General features: G+C 49.6%; 8 protein-coding genes across 11 annotated transcripts; 6 read left to right on the top strand and 2 right to left on the bottom strand.

The window, feature by feature from the left end:
- Positions 1-1,062: 1,062 nt before the first annotated feature.
- Positions 1,063-4,023, top strand: AAFC00_003330 (uncharacterized protein; the record flags this gene model as incomplete). Its single annotated transcript, XM_069348492.1, has 3 exons — positions 1,063-2,933; positions 2,994-3,250; positions 3,308-4,023. The coding sequence occupies 3 exons, from the start codon at positions 1,063-1,065 to the stop codon at positions 4,021-4,023; spliced, it is 2,844 nt and encodes a 947-aa protein (XP_069199293.1).
- Positions 4,024-4,748: 725 nt separating this feature from the next.
- On the bottom strand, positions 4,749-8,799 carry AAFC00_003329 (uncharacterized protein; the record flags this gene model as incomplete). 3 transcript variants are annotated; one of them, XM_069342788.1, is made up of 8 exons in its annotated part: positions 4,749-4,867; positions 4,931-5,384; positions 5,440-5,920; positions 5,976-6,085; positions 6,140-7,729; positions 7,784-7,892; positions 7,949-8,568; positions 8,791-8,799. In XM_069342788.1, the coding sequence occupies 8 exons, from the start codon at positions 8,797-8,799 to the stop codon at positions 4,749-4,751; spliced, it is 3,492 nt and encodes a 1,163-aa protein (XP_069199290.1). The 3 variants fall into 3 exon arrangements, with proteins under 3 accessions (XP_069199290.1, XP_069199291.1, XP_069199292.1); XM_069342787.1 differs by having other exon boundaries at positions 4,749-4,855; XM_069348080.1 differs by lacking the exon at positions 8,791-8,799 and having other exon boundaries at positions 4,749-4,855; positions 7,949-8,616.
- A 1,549-nt stretch (positions 8,800-10,348) lies between these two features.
- Positions 10,349-11,827, top strand: AAFC00_003328 (uncharacterized protein; the record flags this gene model as incomplete). Its single annotated transcript, XM_069342786.1, has 1 exon — positions 10,349-11,827. One exon carries the CDS (start codon positions 10,349-10,351, stop codon positions 11,825-11,827), a length of 1,479 nt encoding a protein of 492 aa, XP_069199289.1.
- A 622-nt stretch (positions 11,828-12,449) lies between these two features.
- Positions 12,450-13,520, top strand: AAFC00_003327 (uncharacterized protein; the record flags this gene model as incomplete). Its single annotated transcript, XM_069342785.1, has 1 exon — positions 12,450-13,520. One exon carries the CDS (start codon positions 12,450-12,452, stop codon positions 13,518-13,520), a length of 1,071 nt encoding a protein of 356 aa, XP_069199288.1.
- Positions 13,521-14,056: 536 nt separating this feature from the next.
- On the top strand, positions 14,057-15,559 carry AAFC00_003326 (uncharacterized protein; the record flags this gene model as incomplete). Its single annotated transcript, XM_069342783.1, has 1 exon — positions 14,057-15,559. The coding sequence occupies one exon, from the start codon at positions 14,057-14,059 to the stop codon at positions 15,557-15,559; it is 1,503 nt and encodes a 500-aa protein (XP_069199287.1).
- A 1,719-nt stretch (positions 15,560-17,278) lies between these two features.
- On the top strand, positions 17,279-18,288 carry AAFC00_003325 (uncharacterized protein; the record flags this gene model as incomplete). Of its 2 annotated transcripts, none has more annotated exons than XM_069342782.1 (3): positions 17,279-17,339; positions 17,393-18,167; positions 18,255-18,288. In XM_069342782.1, the coding sequence occupies 3 exons, from the start codon at positions 17,279-17,281 to the stop codon at positions 18,286-18,288; spliced, it is 870 nt and encodes a 289-aa protein (XP_069199286.1). The 2 variants fall into 2 exon arrangements, with proteins under 2 accessions (XP_069199286.1, XP_069199285.1); XM_069342781.1 differs by having other exon boundaries at positions 17,300-17,339.
- A 565-nt stretch (positions 18,289-18,853) lies between these two features.
- Positions 18,854-19,477, bottom strand: AAFC00_003324 (uncharacterized protein; the record flags this gene model as incomplete). Its single annotated transcript, XM_069342780.1, has 3 exons — positions 18,854-18,969; positions 19,078-19,217; positions 19,314-19,477. 3 exons carry the CDS (start codon positions 19,475-19,477, stop codon positions 18,854-18,856), a joined length of 420 nt encoding a protein of 139 aa, XP_069199284.1.
- A 1,481-nt stretch (positions 19,478-20,958) lies between these two features.
- AAFC00_003323 (uncharacterized protein) lies at positions 20,959-22,917 on the top strand (the record flags this gene model as incomplete). Its single annotated transcript, XM_069342779.1, has 1 exon — positions 20,959-22,917. The coding sequence occupies one exon, from the start codon at positions 20,959-20,961 to the stop codon at positions 22,915-22,917; it is 1,959 nt and encodes a 652-aa protein (XP_069199283.1).
- Between the last annotated feature and the right edge of the window lie 1,766 nt (positions 22,918-24,683).

Genomic DNA, 24,683 nt, shown 5'->3' with positions numbered 1-24,683 from the left:
CGAACACAATCGACAAGACATCCGAGTAGGACATTTCTGATCAATATGATGCGATGATACCGTGTTCAATCGGTCAAAATCTGATGGATTGTCTACGTACTCCGCTGGCTAGGGCAAAATATACCTCAATGCCATACAGGGAGGGTTATAAACATTCTCCTGAATAATCGCCATTATCGATTTCAGAAGTGACCACACCTCGAAGCAGATATAGCTATCTGCACAGAATTGAGAACACAATCTACAGTGGTAATTCGAGTCTGCACCAGTGTGAGTTCGTCCAGGCGCGTCAGTTTTTTTCAGCCTGGTCAGCATGCTGCGCATCCGACATTTCATCAATGGAATGCATTGTTACATCATGCCGCATATTTGCTAGAACATAGCAAAACGATGGCGCATTCATGAACGCACAGTGGTGCACTCCGCTCTCTGTGCAGAACAGAGCCATCGCTTTGTGTGATGATCGTTTGTGATCATTCTAGTCAGTAATATTTTTTGGATCACGCTCTCCCAGTATACTCGACGTCCTTCACATACTGCGCAGAGATTCTCCAAAGGGATATTTCATGCCATAAGTTATTCTACAAGATGCAGCGTGTGATACAAGATGATATCTTATACTTCAAGAACCCAAGCATCGAGAGTGATGAGGTGGATAATGTTGGTCGTTGGGCGACATCACACGCTACCGACGATGGCCTTAAAGCTCCTCCACAGGTAGTGCACATTCGGCGAAGCAATCCTCGATCTCAAGGAGCGCGTCAGACCTCATCGGCTATTCAGTGTTGTGTCGAGGGTTGCAATAATCGATTTTATAAACGACAGAGAGCTTTGAGAGGGCACCTCATTGTCAAACATCATTATTCGGTGGAATCTGGAACACACCGCGCGAAAGCTGCCTTCGAGAACAGGCCCTACCTGTCATCGCCTTCTGACACATCTACTAGATCGTTGCATATCCTACTTAACAATTCAGAACATCCGTGCACATGCTCATCCGGCTGCAAAGAGTCATACGAAACTCCCCAACAACTTATCGCGCATCTATCGGTCTACCACAGCATGACTGAAGCTGAAGCTATAGCTCACGCGTCGGAAGTATTAGAACAGAGGACTCAACAGACCGAGGTTGACTCTGCGTACGGTTCGGCGGCAACTTGCTATTCAGGTCAAATGGATTCGTCGTCTTGTAACATCAACATAATTGAGTACCCCGGTTTTGAAAGGGCAAACCCGGCATCTCAAAGTCCGTACCAAATACCAGAATACTTTCAAACCTTGTCTGCCGCTATATACGAAGAGCCTTTCACAGAGCTATCTCGCTCCTTCAGGCAAAGTGAAATGCTTGATCGTTACGGAAAAACAGAACAGCAGGGAAACCACGCAAAATCAGTAGAAGACCTCAGAACAGCCAAGAAATCTGCTGTCGACCCTAGCAATGGTCTGCCGGTTCCATTCTGCCCTCATTGTGGTGTCTCGATACCTCATGACCGTCTTGAATGTCGAAAATATCGGAAACCAAAAGCTACTGGAAGAGCATATGCAACTGCGTCAGAAGGGTGGAGACAAGGACTCAGCTCAGAGGCTACCACCAATGGCTCTCCAAATTCCGGTTTCGGGAAATACCATATGCAAGATCAATCGAATGATCCTGAGGAGTATGAACAACAACTCGAGGCGTCGATAGACATCTGGGGTAAAGAACACCCTAATACTATCAAAGCCATGTCGAATCTTGCAGCAACGTATCACCAGCGAGGTCGATGGAAAGAGGCTGGAGAGCTTCACATAAGAGTCCTGCAACTGCAACGGGAAGCACTCGGAAAACAACATTCCGAAACGATCGGCAGTCTAATCGCTATTATCGCGAGATATTACCATCAAGATCGATTGGAAGAAGTCGAGTCGATTTTGGAAAAGGTGATGCAATCACAGCCAGAGACACTAGGTGTGGAATGCTTCGACAAGATCAAAAGTATGACGATCGTAGCAGCAGAATCACATCAACTGGGTCTATCGAGACTTGCTGGAGAGCTTATGTTTGAAGTACTACGGCTACGGAGAAGATTACTTGGCGAAAAGCACCCTGATACTATTGACAGTGCGGCGCAATATGCAACAATATGCCACCAACAACAAGGTCTGAGCGAGCCATCGGCGACTAGAGATAGAACACCCATAGGGGACGCCGCCTGTGTAGATCATTCGGATTACGAACGGACCGATAAATTGAATGTGCAGGTCAACAAGCACACATCTCCTCGCATGTCGCCTGATTCTGCGAATTCTGTCACGACTGTATGGGATGACAGCTCTCAGGACGAGGAGGATAGTCTTCCAGTAGATTGTCTCAGTGCGTTGTTTCAGACTTTTTGTGAGCTTCAAAATGAGCTACCAGAGATGCAGTTTTGTAGAAGTGTTGTTCCCAATTTACGCAAAGCATATGTAGCTTTTTACACGACGACCGAGATCCCGGCTGATGTATCGTCAGAGTATGCATGGAGGCCTCATATGTCCTTCACCTTCCCAGAAGCAGTTCTACTTCAACCACATTCGACATGTGCAGATACACAGCTTATGTGGTATGCACGTTCACGAAATTCCCAGCAAGGTGTAAGCCCACCTGAGTGCGATGAAGGGACAGGTACTGGAAGACATGACGTTGGTGCTACATCCGCAGGAAGTGCAAATATAGTGGGCTCATCGAGCAGCTCTTTAGGAGACCGTAAGAGGAAAGTAAATCGCCCTGCCAGAGAAAGAGATGATGGAAACCAAGATGAGGACGAAGACGGCTCTCCTCGACGCCGCAAGACGCCTCGAAAGGTCGACCAAGAGGAGAATCACCCGAGACTCGCCTGTCCATTCTACAAGATCGACCCGAAGAAGTATGCGAACTGCCGTGTTCTGAAGATGACAGCGGTCAATTATGTGAAGTAAGTCTCCTTTCCAACGCACCTGAACTCGTTCGTAGAACTCTAACATGTATGGATCAGGCAGCACTTATGGCGCTGTCACCTCCAACCTCTCCACTGCCGGAGTTGTTACCAGAACTTCGAGAACGAAGAGGATCTAACTCAGCATGAAAAGCTAAGGATCTGTGATCGATTGCCATGGAGGCAAGTGGAGGGCATTAGCCCTGACAAACGGCACAGGCTCAAGATAAGGGGATCAGCGAAGAACAGTATCGAGGAAAATTGGTTTCTGGTCTTTGATATCCTCTTTCCCGAATCTGGGAGACCCTCGTCACCATGTAAGACTGCTCAAGTCTACGGGAACAAGGCCTGGCTCAAGTACTAACAAGCATCAGATGTTGATCCTTCGATATGTGTACACCTTGATTTGCTCAATAATTTCGTCAATGCTCAGGGAGGAAGACTTGCAGTAGACCTAGCTCGATCCTATATCATCGAGCACGGTGGTCCTAGTGAAGGTCAGATAGTAGATTGGAGCCAGAGCTTACTACGATATCTTGTAAATACCGTTCTAGATGAGATGACCGGGTTGCCTAGAGCATCGACGACGCAACAATGCCAGCCCCAGGCCGCCGCGAGGGTCGAGTCCACGGCATCGTCCTGCGTACAGCCACCTCGAAGAAGTCATGATCACTCTGCCAGTTCGAGCTTGCCAAAGTCCGATGACTCACCTCCTTTTCTTTTCACACCGCAGTCTGGGTCCTCTCAATCTGCGATCTCTAAAGACTTGCCAGCACCCTCTGTACTGGAATGCCCCGTCGACAACGACTCAACGTGGAGAGGAAGTATTTCAACTAATTCAGGCCTTATGCCACCACCATCATTCTCATACGCTAAGCGTACGCCGCTCAGCAACGACAAGCGCCCAATGGGCCACGATAGCGCCTTTGTATCTGGCATGAATGCATTGACCGAACAGAACAACGTCTCATGGCCAGATCAACCGAGCTTTGATGTCACTTCATGCTTTTATGACTCATCTTTCAGGTTTGACCTCGGGGATGTAGATCTTCTCAAGGGCTTCGATGGGGCAGATTTCAACATCCCATAGCGATGATAATAATGTTTTATCAGAAAACCTTTTCTCGCACTTCTACTGGTATTTATCTTGACTTTGCAGATCACACATAATCTTGAACACCTAGTTATCTGGGTATCATGTGCGTTTCGCGTGAGAGTGTATTTATATCTCTATCCTTTCCCGACCTCTCCTATACAATTTGCTTCTTCGCGTTCTGGCGTGGTATGTGCGTTCTGTGTGGATGTGTATCTTCATTCTTTTCCGACTGGTCCATCCTGACTTTGCAATCCAGTCTCCAGAGGTTCTTTGCCTTATCACCTTGGGTAGTCTGCTGTCTGATCACTGACTTGGTGCACAAATTACTACATGTGATGAGCAATCTCTTCTTTATTTATTCGTTTCTTCGTCTTCGACAGACTCTTCTGGTAATGCATAACGACACTACAAAAAGACTCCGATTGACTCCCATTTTCTCCTTTTGAACTTACAAGTCCTGCTGATTAGTGATAAAAAGGGAAAGTAAGAGAGACAAAGTCTGGAGATAGGATGTGGTCATGCTATCGCATCCCCTGTCCTCTTCCTTACTCTTCAGACCCTGACTTATGAAAGTCTCATCGTCCTACCACTGTACGAACACGCGCACGAATCCGGCAAATCATACCCAGTCCAAGCATCATAAAAATCAAGTACGCTCAATGTCGATCATGCCATCCCGCAAGGTCTATCCTGCCACCCGATCCCTCTATGCTTCAGACTCAGCGAATGTTCAAGCTCTCGTACTTGCCAACGTAGGCTCTAGTCTTATTGACGTGGTCAAGTCCCAGCAAGTCGTCTGGTCCAAGCTTGTCCGAAAGAATGTCGTCTTCACCGAGGACTGCGGCGTCGGTCAATAAATTTCCAGTCTCATGATATTCGAGTGCAGCGCATTCGGACTCACCTTCTTCGACGTAGACAGGTCTGCTGTAGCTTTGACCTCCTCTCACGATCGCAAACTTGATCTTCTCGAATTGCTTGCCCTTGATGCCTGTACGTTTGCTCAGACGCTCCTTGGTCTCCTTGAATATCTCACCTTCCTTCATTACAAAGAAGAAGGGAATATTGTGGGCTTTGCTGGGCTCCTTGTCAAAGTGGAAGCATGAGATAAGCTTGTCACCAGCCTCAGGATTCATGCTGAGTTCTTCCTCGGGTATTCGCTCGCCGTAGATGAACATGAACTCGTTGATCTCGGAAATGGGGTGCGTGCTGTCGATCTTTTTGAAGATGCGGCTAGAATGAGTCTCGTAGAATCGGATCTGCTCCATGACCTCATCTGGAAGGCGTGCACGCTGCTGGAAAGCGGCTAGAGCATCACCAAGACGACCAGCTTTGGGTGCAAGGATGTCGAAGATTTCCTGTATTACATGTTAGCAGCGGACTATGAGTGATGTCAAAGGACGGAAATTTTACCTCTTTCTGGATGCCTTCGGTCAACCAGGATATCCTGATGTTCTTGCGTTGCTCGAGCTCAGCCAAGCTCATCTCCATAACTTCGTAGTATAGTGCATCATTGGCCTGGCTACTGTAGCCATAGCTTCCATAACCTGCCATGCCAGCAAGGATGTTATTCAATGTTGCATTCGGTACACGCTTCACAACAGCCCGAGCCTTCCAGTTGTTGGCGTTCATCGTACTGAAGCGGATATGGGTAGGATCGACCGGGGTTCCACTAAGCTGTGAGAGATGTGCTGCAACACGGCTGGTAAACGCATCGTAGCTATCCTTCTTCGACAAGTAGAGCGGGAAGGTCCCCTTGTCCTCATCCAGCTTGAGTGCTTGTGACGAACCAGGTTTCGGTATGAATGTGACTTCTTGGCGATTGAGGAGGTAGTCATAGAACGCTGGAGGTTCCGTGTAAAAGGACGGATGCTTCTCTTTGAAAGCAGAGAGTCTGTGGGGCTGTTAGAGAGCTTTGATACTAATATGATCACAAGTCATCGACTTACTCGGCTTCCGGAAGAATGGTCTGGAAGCAGACGATGTCTCCATCCTGTAGCTCAGACTGGAGAAGGGACTGCACCGGCTTCATCACATCGATATAGTTGTGCTTGATTTCCTTGAAAGAGTCAGTGAAATCACATGTGAACGTTGCGGCCATCTTATGACATACCTCGTAGAGCTTCAAATGCACACCAGTTCCCCAGCCCATCTTCTTCAGGATAGGCTGAGCAAGATCGGAGACCTTGTTAGACTGGAACATATAGGTATGACCCACGCCCTTGAGCTCCTGCTTCTCCATGTCAAAGTATTTAAGGAAGATAATGATAGGCTTGTCTTTCTCTGACTCTGCAGGAGCGGCCGCGGGCTGCTTGGGTTCGAACACGGGAAGACCCGCTTCGTCGCGGCTTTCGGCTTGCTCCAAGAAGATCCTAAAATGGGCTTGTCGCGTACTGAACTTCTGATTCGCCTCTTCAAGAGTCATGCCTGGCATCAATAGAGGGTGATCTGGACGGACTGTGCCATTCTGACGATTAACCATAATCCAAGGACGAATCATATCAGGTTCAATTGAGAAGGCTTCGGCAGCCTGTTTGACGAAATCGGTCAAGGTCGCAGCTTTGCGGCATTTCAATGTCTTGGGCGCAGCCGGGTCGTTTTCTTCGTCAGGCTTCCACTCTACAATGTCGAAGCCCTGGTAATTCTTGAAATGTTCCTTTGTGGCGACCTGGACATTCATGTAGAGGTGTGCTTCCTCGCGCTCCTTCCGTCGCTTTTCCTGGATGGCGCGTTCTTCGTTGAGTCGCTTGGGTAGGTGCTCCGGAGGTTGGACCGAGTCGCTCGGTGGCAAGATTTGATCCAGACGGCTCTCTCTGATATAAACCAACATGTATGCGCTCATGGAACGCTTAGTTGACCATTGCCTAGTGAAGGGGTTCTGGACCTTCATGCCATTGACACCATTGACGCTGTACTCGCCACCAAAGTTCTCGTCCATGGCTTCTTTCTTGGTCGCTCGTGTGACTCGGTCGTCGTCGAATTTGTAGAAGGGACTATCCTTGGAAGGCTTGAGGAACGCATAGTAGTGACCAGCATTCATATCGCCAGAGTGGACTAGTACACCGTGGAGGTGGTATATGTATGGTTCTGACTTGTCAGCAGTATCAGAGAGATAGGGAGAGGCATCAAAGGTCTCCGGAAACTCGTAGCGATCATTGACCTTGACCATCATGTCCCGTACAAAGTCGTATTCGAAGCGTTTGAGCTGTAGATGCAGAACCTGAGGGAATGACTCGAAAATGACACCCTTCTTGGCGTCCTGAAGACCGAATCCTTCAGCCTGATATTTGTTGTCGCCTTCGAGGGTCTCAACCTCAATGTAGTTCTCCAGACTGTCTTTCAGACTCTTGCACCCGCTGACATTGAGTTGCAGGTCCCAGAAGTCTTCAACGCGCGAAGACTCGAAATCGACGTTGATGCATCGAATGTAAGTCTTCATTTTGCCCACAAACATGTCGGCGAGAGCATTCTCCGCTGCTGTGCCCTTCATCTTCTCCTCCATTTTATCCATTAAGATTCTCGACAACTCTTGCACATCCTGCTGCTCAAAGACTTGGCGAGATTCCCAGCCAAAAGATCGAGTAAGTTCCATAGTCGATACAGCCACGGGGTCGGTCTGGAGTTTGTAGAATAAGCGTTGCAGAGCCCATGCGCTACTGCTTGCAGCGTCTTGCTCGTTTTCCGTTGGTATTTGGTAGACAGCCTGCATTGTCAGTTCGACATGTTCCCAGGAACGGAGATCAGCGCAATCGCATACCTTTCTGAATGAGTTCGTGAAATACAAAGATTGCAGCAATGAGTTGAGATAGCAGGTCGCACCCTGGTTACGGAGACCGACCATCCCAGTTTCTTTCTTCGAATCGTAGCTGCGCAACCCATGTCAGCTCAGTCAACTCGGGGACGACAGCACGAGTCAGCTCACTTTACAAAGTTGTGCCATAGCACTCCGGTAGGGTCTTTGAGCACTCTCACGTATGCTGTCACCTTTGCACAGTCATTTTCAACCAGTGGTCTGGCCTTATCCTCATATGGCACAGCAAATACTTTGTTCTTTTCTGCAAAGCGAGTGAAGCCCCAGTCACCCTCATCCAAAGTGAACCGGTGGTTAGCCTCGTGATGTATGTAGATTGAGGGATCCTTTGGATTCCAGAGCACCAGCATAAACCTGACACAGGAGTACCAGTTCTCGGGTGCTTTGATGTCTTCGGTATATCCATGCTCAAGATAGAAGCTGACAGAGTCGGACGCGTTGTTGCCAGCAGGAAAAAACAGGATCCTCCAAGGGTCGTTGCCACACTCGAAGGTAGGTCCATGTGTTCTCTTAGGCAATGTTCGCCAGTCCTTGACATCCCATGTGTCAATTGCTTCGGCTTCTACCTCCAGGTCAGGGTCATAAGGCATCCATCGTTCGCGCATTGCCTCAAAATCGTCCGCCAGGGGATCCTGGCTTTGATCGTCCATTGATTCGTCATCTGGGGTTATAATCGTGACGTCTTGCGCCTTGTCGTCATAATCTGAGTCGACAAGCATGTCGCTGTTCATCTGTTGCTGGCTCAGCGAGAGATGATCAAGAGTGAGAGAGTCTGCCATTGCTGGATCTTGTGATGATGATGACAATCTTAGGGGGGGTTGGCTGGAATGCAGAAACAGAAATTGGGGAAGATGCAAGTCAAAGAAGCATTCCCGTGTTTGTCTCTACAGCATGCAGCACATGAAAGAAGCAAGTGAAATTGAACAGAGTGAAGTATGCAAGAGAATACGTACATCCATCATGGACAAGTGTGAGGTGTAGCAAGATTGCCTAGCTAGGGAAGGTGGTAGAGCCTGTGCAGGCAGCGGCGGAAGGCGCGGTTGTGTCGCTGTGTCTGCTGCTGGATGGAAAGGTGCGTTGGCGGCCTGGTGTTACAGAAGAGCAAACAGAAAACGCGCCTGCGCAATTCAAAGTCTCAAGGGAATAGGGAGCCGCGTTGATGATACAGAAATTATGTGTGAGTATGCAGCTTGAACGACACGATCACATTCAAGGTTCCTGAGCAGTGTAGCGTAGCGTAGCGCATTACGAAGTTCCTACCAGGTAGGCCACCTGCAAGGCAAAAGAATGCCAAGCTCTGACGTTGTTCTGTCTCGCTCCATTACAGTTATGGCATTTGCTGGGGTTAAGGTAGACTCGGACTTGATGGTGGGATGATTGCGGTATAGGTAGTTGCCGTCCGCCTTAATAAAGAGGTGTCGGACTCTCTGCCGTACAGTACAACCACGATACTTAGTAATTACCTGGTAATTATCACTGTACTTCAAGCGAGCTGCAATTATCGAGCTGTATTGTTGCCATGTCAAAATATTCATGCTGCACGTGAAAGGAAGCTGTCATCCGAGCATCTTCATGAACCACAATCGAGTGATGCGACTACAGAGTATGCGCATATAATCTGCAAACATCTAATCCCGTATGTATCTTAGTGTTGATGATCTGGTAGGTCCATGCTCCAAGAACAATTCGTGCTGTGAGCTCTTGTCACCAGCTACTGTGATGTGCAGTACTTGTTTGTTTGATAAGTGGGAAAACCTACGTGAAATCTTGTTTCGATTTATAATTCAGCACATTCCGAGGTCTATCTTGGTGCACAAAACTTTTGAACTCCTTCTATCTTGCTGCTAAATGTTGTGCTTTAGCTATCATGTTCTCATTGCTAAGGTGGGCTGATCATGTGCTGATTCTTAAGCACAGTAACTACCGCATCTTGCTTGGGATGACAATGTCTTCTTTACGAGCCTTGACACCATGTATAAGCATACTTTGAGTCGTCAACGTTCAAGGACAGCAGTGCTAGAGATAAAGTCATCCCACGTGTCTGAGTGACTCGGCACTGACTGCAGTAGCGACCTTCGAGACGAAGGACGGCCAAGCCTTTCCGCCTCTCCATTATACCTTCTTACGATGAGAATATTGAAGCACGTGGTGTCGCTCTCATGGCCGGACTCATCGTTCACACTGCCGATACATTCCAGCCCATCCTCACTGTTGCTAACATCAGTGATAATCAGCGAATATTAGCCCACACGTCTTTGATTCATGCACCTTATGGAGCTAGCACTTGTTCCAATGTAAATGAGAGCTTAAGCAGAGCAGCTTAATAACACTTTTACCAGATATAATTCCCTGCCTTCCTTTCACTGTGGCTATCTCATCATCATCATCATCATCATCATTGGGCAACTGGAATTGTCATTCCGAGTTGCATCAACGAGCTATCCACCGGCACCCATAGTCAAGATAACCAATTCGAGTGTGCTTTGAACTGAAATTAGGATATCCTGCATCATGGGTGGACGTGCTTTCATCCTACCAGGCCCAAATGGTGAACCGGCACTCATCACGCCGCGTATGTCTCGAGCGATTTACTCGACTCTTCGTGACAAATGCGAGAATGTAATATGCGACTACTATACTGTTGTTTCGACACTCAGGGACGCGCCAGAGAAAGAAGACTTTGGCGATATTGATTTCCTAGTTCAAGATCCTCGTACTGAGGAAGCTAACGATAAAATTGCGAGAGCTCTCAACGCCAATCGGACTCTAGCGAATGGTTTCGACTTCACCTTCGCGATACCTTGGCCAGATCTAGATCATATTGTAACAGAGGGTGAGAATGAGGAGCATACAGAGACAGGACGACCAGGCATCAGATCCGTTAGTGGGAATGTGACAAAGGCATCTGCCTCTGACCACGATGACCTTGAGGCTCCTGTGTTGTCACAAGAAGGGAGTACTACGAACTACGCTCAGATCGATATCCATGTTTGCCCGGCGAATCTCTCTCTAGCCTGGAATCAATACCTGCACTCTTACGGCGATTTAGGCCAGATCATCGGTTATCTCTCCTACGATATGGGTCTGACGTCAAATGACAGAGGGTTCTTCGTGCGCATAGAGGAGCAAGAAGCTCGTAACTGGCAAAAGTCCATGATCTTTCTTTCCAGGTCTCCCGAGCATGTGATGGGATTCCTTGGTCTTGATACCAGCAAGTACAACGAAGGGTTCGACACGGAGCTAGAATTTTTCGAATGGATCCGCGAAGCTAGATTTGCAAGACGGTACCAAAGAGAGGCGTCTCGCAGCGAAAGAGATGCGGAAAATGCGAAAGAATCCAGAAATGCAAAAGACGATAGCGGCGACCACAAGCGACGTCTCCAGACACGACGTCTCTTTACCCGCTTCATCGATGGAATTCTACCAACTTTTCCACTTGTCCTTATACCCGTCAGAGAGGCACGCAGAAGCTTCCTGGCAGATGCTCTAGAGGCCTTTGGGAAGGAGGAGGAGTATGCAACCCGCATTGTAGAAGTGCTCGCCGCCAACAAGGACGAGAAAGCGAGGGTCCTTCTCGCGGATTGGTTGAGTGAGATGACTAAGTTGAGCAAGTATAAAGTCAACGAGATTATCCGAGCCATTCGGAGGTGGGCGACAATCGTGCCAGTCTCTGAACCCGACCCCCTCTACACGACTCAGCTAGGAGACTTGGGGTTCACGGCAAACAAGAAACTCATCATCCGCGACTCGACTGTGACAGCGCAGTTCAGAAGCACGGTAACAATATCTCCCGGAGATCATCAACTCAACCTTGGCGGATTTCTAGGTCCGGACTCGGAAGGCGATGGACTTGATGAAAGAGCTAAAGAATGGATAGCTGTACACTGGCAAGAAGTCAGGGAACTCGAAAGAGCCAGAGTTAGAGCTGCGAAGAACAAAGGCACCGATATCAGCGCTCCAATTACTGTGGATGAAGGAAGCCCTCTGTAGCCTGAGTCTCAATGCCAACGCATGATCGGGGTCAATCTTCAGATATTCTTCTGATCTAGTCACGGGGGGTCTGCATCTATGACGGTCGAGTCTTCCTCTGTGCACTACAATCTCAATCACGGATGGAGAATACGTATGCAATACGTGGACTCTGGTCCTTGGTTCCTCCTGAAGTTACGGAAATAATACCACTGATAGCCATTGAGGTAGAACAGCAAAAGGAGCAAGATATATATATGACGTCACCAACCACAACATCAACCTTCCCACGGTCTCAATATTTCACATATCCACGTCATGAAGACAATTCCGATAATAGGCTCTAGATCCCAGGTAGAAGAATAATCGAGTCGTTGATATTTCCCATTTTATCCTGGGTACATGCACGTAATGTACCCTAATATCAACCTGCTTTCTAGTGCTGGGAACTCATGAGTCTATTCTCGCCACCACTAACGCTTCTCTTTCATCAAACACATACTGGTGATCTTATCACTCGAAATCCTATTCTCTTTTCCAATCCGTCAAATATCACGGTTCCACATGATCGCGTGTCTCAAGCAGTACAACCATCACAAGCAGTGAAACCCCCCCGCCCCCCCCCACGAAAAGAACTTCAACCATGAAGACAATCACAAAAGAAGATAAATCCCTGCCCACGTCTATCCTACAGTTCATCCTACGGCAAAGAAGTCTAGGGACGAAGATAATCACACCCCGAAAGCAATTACCTGCTGGATCACAGAAACTCACTCCGCACAATTATGCGCAGAAGAGATGTGATGTCTCCGAACGACATGTTAGTTTGTCCACCGAAGGAAGAATGGAGAACGGGATCTGGGTGTATGACATGAGACCCAAGCAGCCTGCTCGATCAAATACATTGAAAAGAAAAAGGAAACGAATCTATTACTTCGCCGGTGGAGCCTGGCAAATGCCTCCTTCTCCCGAGCACTGGAAACTATGCGCCGAGGTATGCAACTCGCTATCGACAGCAGAAGAAGAATGCATCGTCACAATGGTCAGCTACCCATTAGCGCCCAACTCTCCCGCAGCGGAGTCGTTTCCCGCTCTCGTCGAGCTCTACATCGCGCTAATGACCCCCGGATCGACCAGCAGCGACAGCATAGAAAAGGACACAACACCAACAAAAAAAGCAAGCCAAGAGATCATCACTTTCGCAGGCGACTCCGCCGGCGGCAACATAGTCCTGTCCCTAGTCCTGCACATGCTCTCACAACCGCAATACGCCCCCCTGCGCATCCCAGACTCGCTACTAGTAATCTCACCAACCGCAGATCTCACGCCTCAAAACCCCTCGCCTTCCGCGTCCGAGGAGCCAGCGCTACACACAGCGAGTAAATACGACCCGATCCTCTCGATACCGTTTACCAACTCCGCGGCGGCGACGTGGGCTGGGAAGTGGGATGCGAGTGATCCCCGTCTGACGCCTCTGAACGCCGATATGGCTGTTTTGGCAAAGAAGGGGGTCAGGCTGTACGGTGTGACGGGGTCGTACGATGTGTTGAGTCCGCCGACGATCAGGTTCAAGGATGAGTGTGAGAGGCTTGGTGTCGAGGGGGAATGGTTGGATTGGCGAGGTCAGATGCATTGTTTTCCGCTTGCATGGGTTTATGGAATGAGGGAGAGTAAGGAGGCCAAGGAGTGGATGCTAGATGTACTCAGACGATGATCTTGGGTATGTGGATTGCAGAAGGCCAAAGGGGCTGGCATGAGAGGTGGTAATACTTTGATAGCAGTCATTATTCTAACATGTTTTTAGTGAAGTATTCTCATTCAACAAGACATTACGGGGTGTATGGCCGGCCTTTGCCAAGGATTAGAGAGACATTATCATGAAAACAACTACGAGCAATTGAATGCATACTATACCCTACCCTCAGCAAAAGCTACAGTACAGTAATTATAAGGGACAAGGTAATGATGATACCACTGTATCCCGAGCAGCCGCAGCAGCAGCAGCATCCTACCCCGCAACAAGCAACAAAGACCAGATGACCAGCAGAAAGCTCCGACCAACAAACAAGCTTGCTGTTATCTCTATTAGCTGCATGACTAGTCCGTCAAACATATATTAAGGTAGCTACCTAGTCTTACTTACCTCATGGCGCGAGGTATCTAACAACATTGACAAAACAAACAAAGCAACCGATTAACCAACTGTTTGCGAATCGCGTCCCGACGAAACTAGGATTCCATCATTAAGAAATGGCACCTGGCGACAGAGGAGGCAATGACAATGACTCCAACACAGATGATCCAATCGCCAGACTCGAGACATTCGTAGATTCGTTAGTAGGAGGTATAACGGCGACTGTCAACGCGCTATCCGGGGAGCTGCAACAATCAGCGAAAGCGACACAAAATGTACCAACAACGCCTCGCGACATCGAGCTTGAGATCCGGAGACTTCAGCTCGAGCTTCAAAGGCAACTACAACTTCCAAGACCAGAAAACGACACATTGGCCGGATCTCTGGACAGTGGTATGTTTGGTCGAGGGCGGTATAGGTCAATCAACGCGGTCGAAGAAGAACGGCGAGAACAAACCTCGAGAAGCCCATATTCGGAGGCGAATAATGCCTTTGCGGACTTTTTAGGAAGTGCGTCGGACTCGTCGAGTCGTGAATCATGTAGGCCACACGACATATCCAGAGATCTCGAGCAGGGGCCACGGGTAATGAGGAACATGCTTGCTGAGCTTGCGAGCAGTATACACGCGCTGACGGATGACCATGCCAATGCGCGAGGTACATTTTCAGACTTCCGAGGCAGTGGATCAGCGCAGGTGCATGGTGCAGTCGGAGAGGACGCGCGACAGGCCGCTCGTGCTATCCTGCTGCAGGCAAGGAATGCCAACACAGACATAAGTACTACGAAGAGGATACTAGATCTCTATCGAGATGGTGACGACGATGATACATCACTAAGATTTGGATCGAGCGCAACCAGAGGCCTGGGTTCAAGCCGATGGCTCGGTATTGACTGGTTCAGAAAGAATGCCTACAGTCCTCTGCAGCTAGAGAACCAATTCGGCACGATGTGGCGGGCGGCATTCGAAGATCTCCTTGCTGCATCGCTGGACAAAGAGCAGACTGCAAAGGAGGTGTATGAGAAGAAATTCGACAACAAGGAGATGTCTAATGCCTGGAATGCACCGGGAGCTAGCTGGATGTTGGGACTACAGTGCAGAGGGCTTTTGCCACCGCAGCTGCCGTCATTATACAGTATACCCTGGTCAGACAGAAGACAGCTTGATAGTGTGTTCAGTATGATCATATCTGGGATGCACACACGGACGCCCTATGGAGAGGCCGTTAAGAGGGACTTTGAGCAATTGGCGAAGTTAATTGGAAACACAGAGTTGGGCGGAGTGATGAGCAAGACGACACGCTTTCCGGAGACAGAACTGGACATGTACGAACACTTGATGGGGTCGAGCCGACAGAAAGATGGAGAGAGCGGCTCGGAGCAACGCAATCAAGAAGAGTCAAAGCCATCGGTAGTATCCACGATGACCACGACGGAAACAAGCAATATGCCTGACGGAACGACGAAGACAAGAAAAGTATTGATGAAGCGTTTCGGTGATGGACGAGAAGAAACGTCGGAAGAGGTGATTTTCGGCGCGCAGGAAAACCAAGCAGGCTCCAAGATGCCTGTGACTGATGAGAAGGAGGAAGAGAAGGGCGGGTGGTTCTGGCGCTCGTGATCGAGCAAGCGGCTCCATATATAGATATGTGGCGTATCACACGCACGAGCAGGTGGTCAATTGATGTCTTTCGTCATGGAGGTTGGTGGTCAGATAGTCCAGTGGAAAAGAACATGAGGCTGGATGTATGTATTGGAAGCCTAACATCGACGACCGTCGTCTTGCTGCGTACCTAGATAGACCGATGAATGATTTGATATTGGTGCCTACCAGTAAAGCTACTGCACGAGTCGAAGCTTGAACTTGCGTGCAGCTCAAGGTACCTGTAGATACAAGTATCTTATACATGATGCCTTGAACAGACCCGCGGACGATAGAACTAAAGTTTAGGTAGACACATGCAGAGGCAGGAGCACTCTGGGCCCCTACAGCATGGCTCTATAGGTATGTCTGTGTTGTCGAATTACGCGTTGCTACGTCATGCTGGACGGGACAGTACAGACGTGTAGCTACTCGGCTACCCGCTCTGACGCTGGGCAGTGAGGGATAAGAGATCAATAAGATACCATAAACAAACAAGACCACTGCAGGCGAGCCGTCATCTGAAGCTTGTCCTATCACTGTACCTACTGATCATCTCTACGAATGCAACAGCTCACAGTAATGGCAAAAGATGATCGCAACGGTTGGAGTCGAGTGCGTCTTGGCAGGCTTCTCCTTTGCTTATTCCGGTAGAAGAGGATCAAAGCAGCCAACCGGTTGTTTTTGAAGATCCGGATGGCTGCGTTGGAGGAATGGGCAGATGTGGCAGATGATATGGCTGATATGACGTCAGAAGTCGTGGCATGTGCACCGAGGAGTCAGTCCGTCAGTCTGTCAGTCCTGCCCCTCCATCGTGATCGGGCCTTTGAGGATCGCCAATCATTCCATTTCCATCGCATCTGCTTGCGTTTCTGCTTGGTCGGGAAGAGCAGAAAGCTGGGAGGGTACAATTAGTCTTAGTTTAGTTCCAGCACAAGTCAGTCAGAGACAACGGAGCACTTGACAGCAAAGCAACGTGCAGCGTTTAGCCCCTCCCCGCCAGCGCCATCCGTCATCTCCTATCTGTCGATGTGATACTGCCATAATCGAATATCAATCTCCTGTGCCTCTTGGCTGTTGCTGCATTCGAGTGATTCTCCATTTTGTGTATCTTTGACAAAACAGACGGAGTTGCGCAACATCCAAGGTTATACACAAGGACATATATATACACGGACGGACAATATCTGATTCCGTCATTGTGGCTGCTATCTGTCAACTGTCACAAGCCACTCTTCTCCCATCTAGAGGTACAGTACAGTACAGTACAAGAAGAAGAAGAAGAAGCAAGCTGCTGTTCGGGCTACTGTTCCCTGTCGCTTATCGCTGTTTCTGTTCTGCCTTCCAATCGACTCGTATTCAACCCCCAAAATACCATCGCCGTCGACGTATAATAACAATCTCCCCGCACATTACCTGTATTGTCAACTTTACACCCACTTAAAAATCACGCACACACCGCATTTCGCAACTCTAGTCACACCCCTGCCTCAGGTATCGACTCATAGCTACATCTAGACACACACTTTCCTGATATCTCAGTGGTCGGAAGTCGACCTTGATTCAGTGGTCCTGTCAACGTACCTGCGTCTTCTTCTCCGAACCGGCCGGCAATCTGCAGAAAAGTGGAAAGCACTTCGTCTAGTAATACTGAACATCAAGTGCATCTAACTGCACATCATCATCATCATCGTCGTCATGTCTTCTACTCTGGAGCCAATGCACTCTCCGCCGAGTAACGCGAACAAGAGACCCAAAGGTATTTCATCCGCTTCGTCGTGTGCGCGCACACATGCTGACGCCGCCGATCAGGCATCCTCAAAAACAGCAACTCTTTCCAGGCAGCGCAACCCGACAATGCCGCCCCCTACTCGCCACCGCAAGAGCAGCAAGAAGACTTCTCCACGGCGCGACGACCCGGCATGCCCAACCGTGAGATGAGCGAAAAGGAAATCGTGCAGATGAACACGGAAATGAACGCCGGATCGCCCCTCCACCGCCGCGCTTCGTCGAATGCCCGAAACCCTCTCTCTCGTCGCTCGTCGGCCGCCGACCCTTCAAATCCCAACGCTCGCCCTGGCAGCCCGCGTCTGCAGTGGGACGAAGCCAACCTTTTCCTCAACGAAGGCCAGATGGGCGGCAAGATGAAGATCGACGAGCCCAAGACACCCTTCGTCCGAGGACTCACCGGCAGCGGCGTGCCCGAAGACTACGAGGAAGAGCAGGAAGAGCCGGCCTTGATCGATCCCTCTCAGGTCGTCGTCGACGAGCTGGACAAAGCCAAGGTCCTCGACGGCGAGGCCACCACCTCACAGCAACAGATGCGCGCCAGAGAAGGTAGTATCCCGGATCTAGATCTCGGCGAGCCGCAAAACGACGTCAACATGGAGCGGAGGTCGAGTGACGGCGAAAAGAGAGTCATGGTCGCCGCCGCGGACGGCCCTGACGCCATGGACGTCGACGACACGGGCAGACACGGAGAGGGCAACATCGAAGACATGCCCGCAGACGAGTTAGAGAAGCACAAGAAGTTCGAAGAGATGCGGAAGAAGCATTACGAGATGGGCAACGTCAAGGATCTGCTTCGGTATGTTTGTTTTTCTTTTCGTCCATATCATTCGCCATCTCCGATGAACATCCTAGACGAATGCTGATTACCTGTGATTTCCGCTAGCCATGACGACGAGCTAGAAGACGAAGAAGAGTAGATGTTCCTTCTTCATCTTCCTCGAATCAACGCATGAATGTCGGTGTGTCTGTTGCGTTTGTACATGCCAGACTGGACTTGATTGTCTGGCCTGTCATTCCGCAAAAAGCGCCGACAACGACGAATGAAACAACGGCCGGGTTTTGCATATGTTCTGGGAGAGGGGCGAATGGGAAAGGGGGAGTCAAAATGGGATGGCCGAATGGATGGCTGGTTAGGGGCAGTTCTGTGGAAGAGAAGAGTAGCGGGGCAAGATAGGTTGGGCATCTTCGAAAGAGGTAGGGAGGAGAGAATGAGAGGAACAAGATAGTTTCGCGATGGATGTGTGAGAGCACGGACAAGGATATTGAGAAGAAGAACGAGGTCGAATCCTCACAAGAGACCAGACGACAAGAACAAGACGAAAGTAAACCCATTTACACATTTGCATTCATCATTCATCATGAACGGCGTATCTAGCATTTTGTATTTAACAGAATTCATTTCCCTCCCTTGTATTACCTTCTCCTGATGATCACGCCCTCACAACCCCAAGAGCGACACGGAATATGATACTCAACGAAGAATCAGGCAGGATCCTTGCCCACCAACCCAATCTGCTCTCTCAGTCTCGCCCTCTTCTCGTCTTCCTTTCCAGACCTATCCGCTTCGAGCGCCAAGAGCGTCGAGTCGACCAACGTCACTGTAAAACAGACGGAGAAAAATCCAGTCAGTCAAATTCCTTCATTGCATCAAGTCCATCAAAGCTGAAGCGAAGAGGAAAAAGAAAAAAGAGAGGAAAAAGACAAACCACTCAACTTGCCCACGCCCCTCGGCGTCTCGGGAAACCTGTCTATCGCACGCCCGGTCTTGAGAGACAGCAGCGGGTGCAGCTTGTCGTCTGCGCTTGTGAGGCGGGCGTTCTGGGTGCGGGAGAGGGAGTTGGCGTTGCTATTGTTCAATTTCTTGTCTTAGTGTTTATCTGTCTATGGTGGGTATATGCATTTGGACATGAGGTATAGGGTGGGTATTCAAGGTGGAAAATACACTGCTTTTATCTTGGCCTCGAGTTTGTCGATTACTTTGTGCAGGTCTTGGTCGCTGGACGACTGCGCTGCTGCTGCTGCTGCAGACGATGAGGAAGTACCACTGACCGAGGAGGGTTTGGGAGGGGTTGTTGTTTGGGTTGTTTTCTTGATTGGTTGAGACATTTTGCTATATATCTCCTCTTGGACCTCTTCAAGATGGATAATGGGGAAAGATGAGACTATATGGGGAAGGATGAGATGGACATGCGGCTTTTTGTATAGTTTTATCGATGGGCGAGTCCAGTTGAGACAGAAATGATGAGTAAAGCGAAACAAACCAGTCAGACAGTTCCAAGGTCGACTCGCGACAGTAAATACAATCTCAACAGAAAATAAGCACCACAAGTCATGCATGCGATACATCAGCTACCTCACGAAACAAGGCACACACAGGCGGGAACAGGCGACAAGAAAAACCTGGAAAACATCAACCTCTTGATCGAATATCGTTCAGGATGTCCCATTTCCCGTCCGGACAAGGGGTCCTTGTATGGTTCGAAAAGCAGAACGGGTGTTTCTGAGAGGTCAGAACGACAAGAGCTGGAGAAGCTGTGACGAAATGCCACAGTCTGTGGCTTGTACGCTATACCCTATCTGTTGCTTCGCTTCATGGCTCTGACAAGCCACTTCGATCGAGCGATTGGAGAAGGTGAGGGATGTGAAACCGGCCTACAGTACCTTGGCCAGTCGACCACCGCCGACAGCTCCGAAGAAACGTAGAAGATTGATGTCGATGATGCTGGTATGATGACGATGACATGGATGGCCACGAAACACATCACACCTCACCTCCAAGGTCCCATCGATTGTCAGATGTGCGGGGAACAAGAGAGCTCAGGGCAGGTCGAGCGACTAGTTGGAAAAGGTGGGGAGACAGACGGCCAGCGAGTGAGAAAGAGAACAACAGAAAACAGAGTTCGATATCGGAGTCGCTCGGGGTTCCGGGGGGTTATTTCTGTATTGTACCTGGATTTGGTGAATGTTGGCGGCCTGAACGGGAGTCAGTCAGTGGACAGACAGAGAGAGAGAGAGAGAGAGGGAGAGAAAGAGAGAATGTGCGAGAAGAAGCAAAAGGACTGTGCTCAAGCCCTCTCCTCGTATTCTTTGTCCTATAGAGTATCGATAGAGTGAAGCAGTGGAGTAGTCTCTTCCTGCACGGGCAATGTTGTAGCTGTAGCGGTTGGCTTGCTGTGTTGTTTATGGTATACACTTTGTGTATTGTGTATTAGTCTGCTTGCCCACGCAGGTACCAGGCTGCCATCTTATCGATTATCGTGCTTGTGCCCTTTAGTGTTAGTGATCCCAAACAGATCGGCCCAGACTGGTATAGCATCAGGCTTCTATATTAATTGTTACTGCTTTCATCTACTCTACTCTCTCGAAACGTAACGTCTTACTCCGACCCTCTGATCCCGACCTGAGCCCAGATCCTGACTAGGCAACCCAACCAAGTCTTCTGTATATTATTCTCCATATCAAACCACTTTCTTGCTGACAGTGGATCTCGTTCTTTGCTGTCACTCGCGCCTCACCGTCCTTGATCGTCTGGCAATTGCTACCAATTCACCGCCCCTCGTGCTTTATAACGTCTCCCGCATCTCCCAATGGTGAAGAATCTCCAAGGTCTTCATCGCATGCGATCGAGTCCTGCCATTAACAACAACTACAACAGCAGCTACCACAATTACCATCCGGACAACATGGCAGGCAATGGCGTGAATGGAAACGGTGTCAATGGCAACAGCCTGCACTCCCACTCCCACTCCCATTCTCCTCGTCCCGACTCTCAACACAGCCATAACAACAACAACAACAATGGCCCCATCAACACCAACGAGACACTGAGAAACGTGCTCGCTGCCTCGACCCTCGCCGAACAGGCTGAGCTCCTGAGCTTGCTCAAGCAGAACGTGCAGCGTCTCAACAACGTCTCGCTGAGCCACGATGCGCCTCAGGTCCCTCCAATTGCCGAAATGTACAAGTCGGCCGCCGAGCAAGAAAGGCCCAACGACTTTCTCCTCAAGCAGATGGCGCAGCTCGAGAGCAGCCTGCGCAGCGAGCACGAGAGACTGGACAAGATCCTCGACGATGCCAAAGCGACGCTCGAGGCTCCCTCGACCTCGCAGAACAGATCGCCCGCCCGTCCCCCCTACCCCCAGGCCACCGCCGACAACGCAAAGGTCTACTGCAAGCCCTTCTGCGACTTCCTGACCGAGAACCCCACCGTCTTCCACGCCGTCGACGCCATCGGCTGCCAACTCCAGAGAGCCGGCTTCAAGAAGCTGTCGGAGCGGGACATCTGGGACATCAAGAAGGGCGGCAAGTACTACGTCGAGCGCAACGGATCCGCCGTCATCGCCTTTGTCGTCGGCGAGAAGTACGACCCGGGCAATGGCTCTGCTATCCTGGCCGGCCACATCGACGCCTTGACTGCGAAGCTCAAGCCCGTCTCCCAAGTGCCCAACAAGGCCGGATATGTCCAGCTGGGCGTCGCTCCCTACGCCGGCGGCATGGGCAACACCTGGTGGGACCGTGACTTGAGCATCGGCGGTCGCGTGCTCGTCAAGGAGGACGGCAGAATCACAACCAGACTCGTCAAGCTGGGATGGCCCATTGCCAAGATCCCGACTCTGGCCCCTCACTTTGGCGCCAATGCCGTCGGTCCCTTCAACCAGGAGACTCAGATGACTCCCATTGTCGGTCTCGAGTCTGCACCCGGTGAAGACGTCAAGCCTGCCGGTCCCCCAGGTTCGTTCACTTCGACTCAACCTCCTCGTCTCGTGCGAGCCATCGCCAACGAGCTCGGCATCAGGCAATCAGACTACGGCAACATCATCCAGTGGGAATTGGAGCTGTACGACACCCAGCCTGCCGACCTTCTGGGCCTGGACAAGGAGTTCATCACTGCTGGCCGCATCGACGATAAACTCTGCTCGTGGGCCGCCATCCAGGCTCTGATCAACTCGGCATCCTACCACACCCCTCACTCCGGCCTCATCAAGACCGTCTTCCTGTCCGACGACGAGGAGATCGGTTCCGGTCTCCGTCAAGGCGCCAAGTCCAACTTCTTGAACATTGTGCTCGAACGCGTCGTGTGCAACCTCGCAGGAGGCTGGTCTGTGTCTCCTGACCTCATGGGCCGCACATACGCCAACTCGTTCATCGTCTCCTCGGACGTCACCCACGCCGTGAACCCCAACTTCCTGTCCACCTACCTCGAGAACCACGCGCCCGCCCTCAACACCGGCGTCGTCGTCGCCGCAGACAGCAACGGCCACATGACCACCGATGGCGTCAGCACCGCCATTTTCTCTCTGTGCGCCGAGCGCGTCGGTTCCAAGCTCCAGGTCTTCCAGATCAGAAACGACAGCCGATCCGGCGGCACCGTGGGTCCCATGCTCAGCTGTGCGACCGGTATCAGGACCATCGATGCCGGTCTGCCTCAGCTCAGCATGCATTCTATCCGCGCCACCACGGGCAATCTGGATCCTGGTCTCGGTGTCATTTGCTTCGAGGGTTACTTGAACGGGTTCGAGGACATTGACAGGGAGTTCAGAGAGTAGACGCTTTTTTTTTTTGCCACGACAGGATATCCAAGAAAATTGGGGCTTTACATATAAGCCAGGGTGGGTGGTGACAGGAGAACAAGGTGGAAAGGACGGCGATGACGACGACGACGACGACGAATCGATTGTATCCATACTGTGTCTTTCATTTTTGTGTTTTTTTGCTCTTTTTTGTTTGGCTTTCAGCAGCAGCAGCAGCAGCAGCAGCAGCATATAAATCTGTCATGTTTCATATATGTCTTATGCATTTTTTCGCGGACGGCATTTCGTGTGACCTTTTCCTTCTTCTGCCTCTTTCGTGCTTTGCTTGTGATTTGTTCATCTCTGCTTTAGCCTCTCTGTCGGGGGAACACGACCAAGCTGGATTGGACGTTCATGGCGGTGCTTTTCTTCTTGGAGCTACCTTGTTCTACTACCTTGATCAATGCAAATCAATTCTAATCATTGTTATCATCGTTTCATCATTTCATCTTCGTCATTTCATCTTCATATACACTGTGCCATAACTATGCGTGGAACCGATATTCCTGAACAATAGGGGCAACGAGTGATTCAATGCCCTTCACACAGGATAATATCGCTTAGCCCACCAATAGACACAGAAAGCAAGCTACCCCAATGCATCGTAAGTCGAATCATTAGCACTTGATCCTAGGGATGGAAGAAAAGTACTGTACCGCGCGTGAAGTAATCAAAGAGTATAGAAAAGACAAGGACATCAAGTGCTTTACCTCAGGAGCATTCGGCATCTCGTGTTTGTAGTCTTCATAGACGCTTTATTATCGAGAATGCGCTATAGCGCTTTAAAAAAAAAAAAAAAAGGGTGGAAGATTATACGGCTTTTTTGAAGCATGGATTTGACATTTTTCTGCCCCTATTCAATAATGATTGAAAAGAGAAATTTGTTTACTTTCCATCGAAAATGCAAATTTTTGCAACTCTTGTTCACGTGGCTGTTTAGCTGTAGCCCTTCTAGCTGTTGTGCTATCGAACCACCGACAGGCACACAGATAGACTAATAGTATATCTGTGTGTTCTGAGCAATGCGGAATCACGTATCTATCGTGTTCATCATGCTGTTACGATGAGAGACGAATACACACGGACAGACCATTGGTCTTTGATAAGTGATTTGGAAAACCCATTTACGGATGTATACCGGTACCGTCCTATGGAGCATTAGTGTGCATCAAGCATAGTGAAGGATCGTCAACGTATCTACTGTGCCATATTTATCGTGCTATCGAACTATGAACAGATAGAGTAGTCATTCGTATCCATTGAGCATGAACGCGGAAAAGAAATGAAAAAACATCCTCTTCTCTTAGTCTTTCTTAGAAGCGAGAAATTGAAAAATGGTAAGTAAATTCCAGTACCACAGCTCTTCGAGATCAGGTTTAAGCTTGTCCCTCCGAGGAGACTCAGTATTCGTTCTCATCGTTCCTGTTCGATACTGCTTTACGTTCCTTTGTTGAACTTGTACAAGTAGTAAGCCTCGTAATGTGTGATGAAGAATATCATCGGGCCTCAACACGGACGCCTGGTTAGGGCCTTGGTGTAGTTCTATGATTGTATCTTCTCCTTTCCCCTGCTTTTCCTGGTTTATGATTATAGGCATGCGACGAGCGACAAAGAGAACCAATGTATTTGGAATTCTCACTTGAGAATCGTGCCTTGTATGGCGTCTGATGTCCGCTTCTTCTGGTGTTACGGTCGATTGTTCAGAGATTGAACATGGTGTAGAGACGTGGCTGACCACCAGT

Source organism: Neodothiora populina (genome assembly GCF_041146345.1).
Source record: "Neodothiora populina strain CPC 39397 chromosome Unknown canker_contig_15, whole genome shotgun sequence".
NCBI lineage: Eukaryota > Fungi > Ascomycota > Dothideomycetes > Dothideales > Dothioraceae > Neodothiora > Neodothiora populina.
The sequence above is the reverse complement of the archived record's forward strand: the minus strand, read 5'-3'. Positions and strand labels throughout refer to the sequence as shown.